This window comes from Pteropus alecto, unplaced genomic scaffold, assembly GCF_000325575.1.
Source record: "Pteropus alecto unplaced genomic scaffold, ASM32557v1 scaffold67, whole genome shotgun sequence".
Lineage (NCBI taxonomy): Eukaryota > Metazoa > Chordata > Mammalia > Chiroptera > Pteropodidae > Pteropus > Pteropus alecto.
The window spans coordinates 6,599,572-6,610,410 of NW_006441061.1; the positions used below are offsets into that span (position 1 = coordinate 6,599,572).

General features: G+C 49.9%; 1 protein-coding gene across 3 annotated transcripts in view; it reads right to left on the minus strand.

Moving 5' to 3' along the window:
• MED27 (mediator complex subunit 27) overlaps positions 1-10,839 on the minus strand; it is a 180,611-nt gene that overhangs the window by 22,478 nt on the left and 147,294 nt on the right. For 2 of the 3 annotated variants that reach the window (XM_006918073.3, XM_015594326.2), the window contains exon 5: positions 6,958-7,065. In XM_006918073.3, coding sequence (XP_006918135.2) covers positions 6,958-7,065 — 108 coding nt within the window. Of the gene's footprint in view, positions 1-1,678; positions 2,176-6,957; positions 7,066-10,839 lie in introns of those variants that run through there. The other variant, XM_006918074.3, reaches the window with a different exon arrangement.

Consider the following 10,839-nt stretch of genomic DNA (forward strand, 5'->3'; position numbering starts at 1 on the left):
CCCCGTGGGAGGGTAAGTCAGGGTCAGGTTCTGGCGCCAGCGCAGCAGCTCAGCCCAGGGTGTAGGAGATGCAGCACAGACTCTCCAGAGATTGCAGAGTGAATAAGAATGACGTTTTGTACCTTTTAGTTCTACCAAACGCTGCCAAGATGACAGGGAGATGACTAAGGTTCTAAATCAAAACTCCAGGAAGAGAAACATCCACGTCTAAACTGGGAACTCATGGGATTCTCCCGCCGGCTTAAGCCCACAGCTGTTTCTTCTGCGGTTCCCCGCCGTGTACCCTTCCTGCCTGTTTCACATCATACAGAGGCCGATCGCGATAGAAACACAGGGCCGTGAGAGAAAAGAATGTGCACACAGACGAAAGAGTTACAGTTTTTATTTAATAAAAAGTGATTTTTAAAACCCTTCACAGTATGCAAGATGTTTTAACAGAAAAATCATCTAGAAAGAAATATGCATCGGTTTAATTAAGGGATGGCGTCTGCAGCCTAACGGTGGCTTCTCAAAACACACCGTGACCATTTAAAATGAGCACGGTGCTCTTTCTGAGAGGCAGTTTAAACGTATTATTCGGGACCCTAGGGAACAGTTCTGACCATATGGGACAGAAAGACGTTGGACAATACGCCCCGTTTACCAGGGACACACGGGCAGGAAAGGGATCCGATGACAATGGGTTCCCCTTTTGCTGCAAAGGCACAGCAGGCGGTGTGTACTCGATTTTCTGCTAGATTTATGCCAAAGAAAGCCATTTAAGCGAGCGTTCTGGAGTTGGTGCCCTGCCTTTCCTCGGGGCCAGGAAGATTTTGGAAATTCATTTCAGGGAGTAAGACAGATCCAAGTGAATATTCATTAGCTTCAGTTTATTTGCTGCAAAGGTGGCGTGGCTACCAATTTTTGGCTGGCTGCGAGATTAAAAGGGAGCATTCTGGAAGCTGCAAACTTTCAGCCTGATGAATAAGAAATTATTCCAAACTATAGTGTCAGGAAAAAGAAAACAAACCACCCCTCAGTATTCTGGGCAAGCAATAGAGACCTTAAAATGGGAAAGCCAACCTTAGGGAAACTGGCGGCTGAATCTGCAGTCTTGGGAGCAGCCACCAGGACTCCGGGGATTAAGATGAGTATTTTAGGGGTGGGAATGGGGTCTAGTCTCAGGTAAAACGAAAACAAACCCTACAGATGACCAACTGCTTTAGCGTAGACATATCTGCTCCAAGGTCAACCATGGAGATGGCAAAGGCCTTCTCCATGCACAGCAAGGACGGGTGAACAGAGTGACAATGAAATGTGCTCACTGAAAAGGAAAGTTGGGACAAGCCAGCTCCTGCAGGCCAGGGAACTCTAACCACCGACATGCCCACCACCGTCACGGCCTCCGCCATGACCAGCGAGGCAGACGCTCCTGCTGATGATGACGCATTTGGCCTGCACTGGGCCTGTGCTATGTTTTTAAAAATCCTCCCAGCAATCGAACGAGGATGATAAACTTATTTCCAATTCACAGATGAGAAAACTGAGGCTCAGAAGGAGCAGCCGCTTGTCTAACACCGCGGAGCTGACGTGCGGCCTGACACGAAACCAGGTCTGCCTCCGGGGGGCCCCGCTCCCACCCCGGAGAAAGTCTGGCCACCCGCACCCCCGGCAGCCCCCCAGCCCGCAGCTGTCACAGCTCTTCGGAAAGCACTCTTGCAAAGTTCAGCATGACAAATCTGCTTCAAGGCCTGCAGATGTGACGACAGTCATCACCACTAAAATTCGTTTAGCAGCAAGTGAAAATTTTGGCAGCTTATCAGAAAGTTACCAATTCTTCATTTCAAAAAATAGCACCATGAACTATAAATGATCTAAAATTGACACTTCCAAATAAAACCTGTAAGCCTCGCCGGGACTTCGACTTTTAAAGCTTTTATTTATTAGCGGCTTCATCTTGCAAGGTCAACAGGCGACGCGGCAGCGGGGGGGAGAATGCATGGACCAGAATGGCGGAGGGCTCCTCCACCGTGAGCCGTCTCCAAGAGCATACACTCTCATTCGGTCACCTTCCTAGGTCCGCCCACCCTCCTCTGCAGAGTGGACGAGTGAACGAGTGAACACGTCTCGCCGAAGACCGCAGGGCGTCTGAGGTCTGTTATTCTTCAACTTCTCACTTTCGATCAGGATCCACATCTGTTAGAGAAAAACCGCTGACAGCACAACTTCCGGGCGCCCTCCGCACGCGAATTCAACCGGGGCCCCTTCCCCGGCCTGCGCCCTTCCCGCCTAAGTAACAAGAGGCCATTTTTCTGAAGGTCGTATGAACAATTTCAAAGGCTGTAACAAATCAAAATGTTCCCTGCATCTAATATCAAACGGGGCTGATGCCAACACTTATTAGAGAAATCAGATTCAGGCTTCCACCAACCCCCTCGACCCGAACGCACGCACACTTCCACCTTTGAAGTGGGAAGAATGCAGCTCGGGATTACCCTGGAGACAGCTCTGGCTGTCTTTGAAGGCTCCCTTTGATACCCCATTTCTTCCCTCTCTTCCGCTAGGAGGCTGAAAGCAGCCTTTTTTTATTGATATGGGGTAATTAATGAAGCTAGAGCATTAACATAACCTAAATCTCCTAATAAGACAAATTCGACCGAGACACTCGCGTTTCTTTTTTCAGTTAAGTCTGGCGTGCAATCGGGACGAAGGCCAGGTCGCCAATTTAAGTCTGCCTTGGAACCTGCTGAGTCACGGCTCTTCACTCCTCCCTGGTCACAGTGACTGCCAGGTCGGTAAGGCTTACAAGCACTTTTATTTTGTATCATGGGCATCAGCCCACCGGTGCTTGGAATCACAAACATGCACCGCGGGGAGACAGGGTGACCGGGGCCGTGGTGACAGCTGCTACTGCGAAGCGCGAGCCTCGCTGGGCTTCTGACGGGAGACCACCTGCCGGGGCGGGGCGGGGCCGCAGTGGCGGCGTAGGGATAACTGAATCTTTTAGGATGTGCTGGCTACTCTGGGTGTGGAGGACGCAGACAGCTGCACAGGCAGAAGTTCAGACCCGGTCAGCCCGTGAGAGGCTCTCCAAGCCACACCCGCGGAGCTGGCGGCTGAGCTGGAGACTGCGGCGTCCCCAAGCAACGCTCAGGTGGCAGCTCAGCAAATGCAGGGGTGCGCTGCGGAACCGCGCACCGCACACCGCACACCGCACACCGGAAGCAGCAGCCTGTCCGGGGGGCCACGGCAACGGCGCGTTCACCGCACTGATGCTCCGTGTACGTAAACACACGTGAGTTCACACAGGCCAGTGTCGGCACTCCGAACAGAACACCAAGGACGGCTGCGTGCTTCTACTTTTACTGTTTGTAAAGTGCTCTGAAAAGAAGAAAGGGCTAATCACGTTGGCCGGGATTAGACTGGGCCGAGCGGTCAGCTGAGCGCGGCTCCGCCCAGTGTGGTTCACGCGCCTTCAAGCCTGTGGGCGGCCCTTCCACCTTGCTGTTCCTCCCAGCCCCTTGGGCCAAGGCGTGCCGCTGTGAGAGGGAGCGAGGCCTCCTGTGTCCCATCTGTGACTCGGGCCGTGGTGGAATTCGGGTTCGCAGACGGCTCTGGTGAACGAGGCCCCACGCTCACCCTCCGTCGGGAAAGCCCGCGGCGTGTGCGCATGCGCGCGTCTCCTTCGTTCTTTGACTTGTTGATGACTTCGCTCCCTGCGGCTGCTTTCAGTTCCCCCCTCTCGCTTTTGATTCTGCGTTTTCCATTCCAGCCACGACCTTCTCACACCCCGAACGGGCTTTCTCGTCACCCCCTCCCACACACTGCTGGGCCTCTGCATCCCAGGCGCTGAGGTCTACCCTTGGGACCCGTCACGGCCCAGAGGCTGGACCTCAAGAGCTCCTGGCAGATAGAGGTTTGAAATCTGGCTCGGTGTGACTCGGGCAAGTCCCTTTACGGCTCTGGGTCTCAGTTTCCTCATCTGGAAAACGATTCTAGAATTCAGTAACCGCCGTGGGCAACGTCGGCTTTTGCACGGTGCCCACCAGACTAACATACGGAACGCTGTCGGTGTGTTTATTATTTGCAAGATAGACGTGTGAAGAAATCATCATGGTGTACGAATCCTCATTAGAGAAAAAGATTGTTTAACTGTGCCATGGACGTACTGACGCCGCTGTAACCTGTGCCGTAAGCACAGTCAGACGCAGGCCTGCCATCTCCAGAGCCCGTGCTCATGTAAGAGGGGTCAGAAAAACGGGGACCGAATGAGCAGGAAGATGGCGAGGGAACAGTAGGAGTCTGTCAGGGAGACGAAGAGGGGGTGGCACGAAGGCGAAGGGCACAGAGGGTGTGAGCGCTGGGCCGTTCTGGGAGCCACAGGAGCACAAGGCGCTGGAAAGGAAGACGAGGCGAGCTTATCAGTGAATGGCGGCAGGTGACGTCAGAGAGGGAAGCAGGGCCCAGAGCACGGGATGCCAGGCTCCGGGGTCTGGATTCCGTTCCCTCATCCAGACTTTATACAAGCATGTTCTGCAGTACGTTCGTGTCTCACTGTGCTCGAAGCATAAAGGCAGACCAAAGAATTTAGTGGTCAAGTGAGTTAGGAAAACACTGCATACTACATACCCGTCTCGGGAGAGTCACAAGGCACGTGGGCAAACTAAAGTCTAAGATGCTTACAGTCAAACCTACTGGACTCTCTCTAACCCAGTGCTCCTCAAACTTTTTTGACCATGGAATGCTTTGCGCCTAACGACGATTAATACTCTCCTTTCCTGCTTTGGGAGGGCTGCTCTGGGCAATGGGAAAGATAGCAAAAATCGAGAAATCATCTGTTTGGACATGTCCTTTAGGAAGACAGCTCTGGAGGCCAAGGGGAGGACAGACTGTGGAGGGAAGTCGGACTGGAGGAGGCTCATGCAGCGATTCGGTTGAGAGAGAACCCAGAAGGAGTGGAGATGGATGGGGGGGAACAGATTTGAGAGAGATTTAAAAGGGAGAATCATCGGAACCTGCAGGCAGACGAGACACGGAGGGAGAGGGGAGGGAAGGTTTGAGCGATTAGGGGGCACAGTTAACAAAGATGAGGAACAGTGAAGGAAACTGAGTTTAGGGAGGAGGATGATGAGCTTAGTTCTAGACAGGCTGAATTCGAGGAGAAGTCCAACATAAAAACAAAGCAGGAGTGACCCGTGTGGGTGACGTGTGGAACCACAGGGGTGGGTGAGGATGGCCAGGAGGCATGAGCAAAGAGAGGGGAGAACACTGGGGAATGTGGGCGTCAAAGGGGCCGATGAGGGACGGGACTGTCCAAAGCGGCTGAAGACGAGTAGCGAGAAATGCTACCAACATCCTGATGAGACGATTTTTTAATAAAAAATACGTCTTGTCATTTACTGAGTATGTCCTAGGTGGAGAAGCGCGAAGTGCTTCATACGTGCCATTCTGGACCCTCTCAGTACAGGGCAGTTGGGCAGACATGAGGCTGAAGAGCTCACGCAGAGCAGGTAGAAGCTCTGCTCCTTACAATCTAAACTCAGGGGATGTGTCGTCTGCATCCTGAGTCTGGTGTCTCTCATGGTACGGTCATTATTATTACCTAACTTGAGGTGTATTTACTCTTGACCTCCCCGTTTCACTCGTAAGTCCTCTGCAGAGCAGTGGCTGGCTGTTTCACGCCAGGTATGACTGTAAAGTTGCAAACCTTGAACAAATGCAACCAAAGCACATCCCTAGGTGACCGGTGACCACTGACCAGGGGCTCCCAGCCAGGGTATCTGCTGCCCCAGCGCTGCTTCTGTGGCTGCTACGTAGTTCTGAATTTCTCGGTTACAAGTGCCATCGGCGTTGATGAGTCATAAACACAGCAGATCACGCCTGCCCCGATCATCCATTTTCTCCGCAGGTGCTCCGAAGACGGTCTGGTTTTGCAGAAAAAGAAAAAGAAGCCTCCCGTCCAGGCATGCCTCGCCACCGATGGGGAGGTTTACGAGAATCGGCAGAATACCTGAGAGCAGAGAAGCCTCTCGAGTCCACGACACTGGCACAGAAAGTGGAAGCGCTGGGCGACTCACTCAAAACACAAATCCCGTTACCGTGCGGGTCACAGCGCTACGGTAACACGATGCCGCGTGCTAAGCTACATGTGTCACCCTTTGTGAAGAACAGTCCATCCTCATTATAACGTGGCCGTTGGGGTGGTAGGGACTAGCAGGAAAAAACTTTTAAGTTTTAATGGGATTCACGAAGAGAAAGGACGGCTCCCGGGAGGGGCCGGCTTGGTGATGGGGAGGGGCCGGAGGCTTGGTGATGGGGAGGGGCCGGGGTGCGCCCGGGCGGGCAGCGTGCTCATTACACCCTGGGAGCGAACACAGACGAAGGCTGCCATCTCTCATCAGCATCCTCTGATGCTCTCCACAGAGCCGGATGGGCAGCGGGAGAAATTAGGGGTCCACACGGGAGAATTTTCCACGAAACAAACCACCCACGAAAATGACCTGCCTTTTTTCAATGGCAGAAGTCGGTGTGTGCTGCTGCGGATAAGCAGCATCCTGAGGGCTACTTGTTAGTTTCACAGAAAAAGACTGTCAGCCGATTGTGTGTCAAACTAACTCGAATTTTCCTCGTGGTTCTAGGAAAAGCAGAATGCTGAACCCTGGGCTACTGATGTGCTGTGCCACTAGGCAACAGAAGGGAAAAAAATCCATTTCCTCAGAAGATACATTTAATGAGGCAACTGGGGTCTAAGGTGATAAATTAGAAATTCAACTATGGGCATCGGGCTGAAAGGAAAAAGCAGACGCCTGATGAAAAATGCGAGGGGGGAGAGAGACGTTTTTCATAAAGCGTCCCATCTCCGTACTGGCAGATCTGTGCCTGTCCGTCATCTCCGCTGTCACTCGCCTGGGCCTGTCCTGTATTCGTGTGGGGCGCAGAAACCAAAGGAGAAACAAAACGACGGCCGCAGGTGCTCACCTTGCCATCCTCCGTGTAGACGTTCTCGCTGTACCCCTTCACTATCGTGCGATCGATGAACAGGCTCCGCATGACGACGATCACTTTCAGCACCTTCCCCAAGGTCACCTGTCGAAACATACGCACGTGACCGTGAGCACGCAGACATACGAGTCACACGCAGTGCACGAGATGGGGAGGGGAGATGCGCTGGGGACCCTCCGCGGGAAGGTGGGGGGCTGCCCTGTGGGCTGGTACCCCGAGTGCTTGGGAGCCAACTCCCGACAACAAGCGCTTCCCTAACCACTTAGAGACGGTACGGGCCCCCAATTCACCTAACTACCCTGGATTTACTTATACTTTAGCTTACAAACTCTCAGGATGAGTTCCGTTTACCATCCCCTGGATAGAGCAAAATTTCCCCTTATTTTTCTATCTTAAGAGTATCTGCTTTAAAGGCTATCCCCATGATCCTATCCCATGATTCTGGCATTCTAGGAGTCAGCGAGCGCATCTGTTTTCACGACGCATCGTGGCCCACGTACGCCCACGGGTTATGGACAGCACAAGAGAGGGATTAAATGCAGGCACCACACACCCTGGCCGAACCGTCTATTTATAACAGCTGCTTAGAGGCACAGAAGCAACACCAATGACTTCTGAAGGTAAGTGGAGTAGCTGAACTTCACCTCCAAAAAGGAACCCGATCCTGGAAATACATTTAAGTGCGTTCACTCTTTTAGAACTTTAAGCACATGTTATGGATTAGGGAAAAAAAAAAAAGAAAGAAAGAAAAACACCTAAAAAAGTGCAGTTTCATACATGCCAGAGAGAATATAACCCGCTGTGCTTGCTGGCACGGGCTCGGCACTAAGAACAGAAACGGCACCTTCCTGCCTTTGCCAAGCCTCTTCTCCCCGTTTGCTGGAGGAGACCCCAGAGCGAGACTGGCACAGGACCCACCCAAGGCCCTTGGTCGGGGCTGTCACATCTCGGATTAGCTGGAAAGGCGCCGGGCTGGTCTAAGAAGGCAGAAGGCTCCGTCCCAAACAGCAGTCTGGTTCTGGGGACGCCACCTCACCCACCCTCTCCTCATTTCCCTGTTCCTACAGTTTCGCGACTGACGGTCCTCATCACACCTTCCTCTTTCACCGATCAGTCCCGGGGATCAGCGACCATTGCTAAGATCTAGTTCCTTCAATAACTTCTAGTGCTGAGCTGATGTCTCCATTTTTGTATGCCGGAAATGGCACAGAATACACACTGAGCAAGACAAAGATATGATACATTTATTTATATTTAAGAGAATGTTAATAAAAACACCTTAGTTCTCTGTAGTACTTCAGAATGTTGCTACCCCGTGTAACATTTAAAGGATCGTTGTTTATACAACTGGAAGTCACACTCCAGGACGCCAATAAGCCACAAAGGTGGGAGCAACTGTCTCCAGTTTACACGCCATTTATTGGAAGGAATAGAGGGAGAGAGGGAGAGAGGGAGAGAGGGAGAGACTTAAGTGAGAAAGGGAACACTTATTCCCAACCCCAGGGAGACAGGGAGACAGGGAGGGAGGGAGGGAGGGAGAGAAAGAGATCGAGTTATAATCTGTAATTGTAAGCACTGAAATCGATAGCTTCTCAGGAGGTTACAGTGGAGGTCCAATATCAGACCTCGCCCATCTGTTTTCAACTGCCCCTTTTAACTCTCTTTGCTAATAAGCATAGATAACTAAGCAAGTGCTTCCTTAAAACACCGAAGTCTAGTTGACTTTAACGCCTGATAAACTGCCTTAGTAATTTCTAAAGTTTCTTAAGATGGAATTCAGAAAAAAACCCCCACTAAAGATACTAGAAATTATATATATATATTTTTTGTTTTCAAAGGTGAATTTTGGTATTTTAAAGTTAACTAATACTGAAAAGTTAACTAATAAATGTTTATTATGGAAAAATCTAGAATTAGAGAAAAAAGGAAGAAAATAATTATTCATAGTCTTCCCATCCAAAGATAACCATCATTAACATTTTGAGGTGCTTCCCTTCAATTTGGTTACTGACAAAGACTTATCGTTTTGATGTTTTAACATGTTTATAATCGAAGCTATGTACAATTTCAAATCAAGCTTTTATTAAAAATGATGACATACGCATTGTTCCGTATCGCTATGCAGTATTCAAAAATGGTGTCACGAGCTGCAGGGCACTCTATTCAGTGGATAGACTGTAATTTCTTTAACCATTCTCCTATTTGTTGGACAACAGTTGTTGCCAAGTTTTCCAGTATATAAACATGGCTGCAACATGCATTTCTGCTCACAAAACTTCCACACGTTTGGGATTACTTCTTGAAGACGGACGTGTAGAACTGTATTTATTACTGGGGCTAGTGGTACAAACCTTTTACAGGTCTTGATATAATCTGCTCCAGGGCTAACCAACTACAAGGTTAGCCGACCAGAAAGGAATGAACACACCCACTTCATTTCGCTCTTGCCAGTGACAGGTGCTATTAAATCAGAGTAAAATGAAATAAAACCCATCCACCTCCCAGAAGTGCCCACTTCAGTCTTTTGCTATGGAAGATCCTAAAACACACACACAAATAAATGAAATAGCATGAAGATGGCTCACGGACCCGTCCCAACGCGAACAGTTACGACTCCTGGCAAATCTTGTTACGACCCCATCGACTTTTCCCTTCCTGTATTATTTTGAAACAAGTAATAGCCATGGTTTCATTTCACACGTAAGTATGTCAGTCTGCCTCTCCCAAAGATAAGGGCTCTGAAAACAACAAAAAAGCACAACCACGATGCCAACCCGCATCTAAAAAAACCAAATTCTCCAATATCATCAGAGCTACAGTCCAGTGTTCAAATTTCCAACGGCCTCAGAAACGCCACGTTCAAAAGCTTGCTTGTATCAGGATCCGAACACGGCACAAACAATGTGATCGGCTGACACATCTCCTAAGACCTTCCTAAATAAAAGGTACGGTCTCTACCCCTCCTCATTTGGTTGGTTCATGACAGTGGGTCATTTTTTCCAGTCTGGCTTTTGCTGATGGCCTCCCCGTGGTGCACCTCACATGTCTGTCCTCACTCTGGACTTCCTGTATAGTGGTCATTAGGATTTAGGCTTGATTTTTTTTTTTTTTGTCAAGACTACTTCCGGGCGGTGTGGCAGTCTACCAGCGGGAGGCACGCGAGGTCGGGCGTCTCTGAGATGCTGGCAGCTGCCGACCCATTAATTCACCGGGCTTGGAGACGGTCGTGTCCCGATGCGATTATTCCGTCTTCATTTACGAGCTGAAGCGCTTTTATAAAGAAAAACTTCCCTTCACCTACTACCTGGTTACCCAGTGGTAGAGTTCATTATATAGGAAAGGCAGGTGAAATGCTCAATTATTTTTCTTTGCCTACCGGTTTTCAAAACAAAGCATCGGTTCACTAGTTTTCTTCCAATGTAGACGGGATGAGTTCTTTTCCTCCTAATGTTGTTATAAATTCATAGATTTAAACGTATTTCACGTGTTTTTGTCTGATGCCATCATTCTTCTTACTGAGGCTCACACTGTCTGTTTGTGGCTGGTGCGCATCTTCTCGATGTGGCTTCTTTTCGTCATAACCCTAGTCTCTGACGGCTCCCTTGCTACCCGGTATCCGAGATGCCAGGCTGTCTTACACGATTCCTGCCTATGGTCATTTCCGCAAGCGGCCCTGATTCCTTCTCGTGCGGATGCTGTTTCTTCCACCATCGGGAAGGAGGGGCAAGTAATTTTTGATAGGTTAAAACTTTTCATTTTTTGTTTCCTGAATCTGAATTAGAGTAAATATTTTCCTTTCCATTTTTCTTCTTCTTCTTCTTCTTCTTCTTCTTCTTCTTCTTCTTCTTCTTCTTCTTC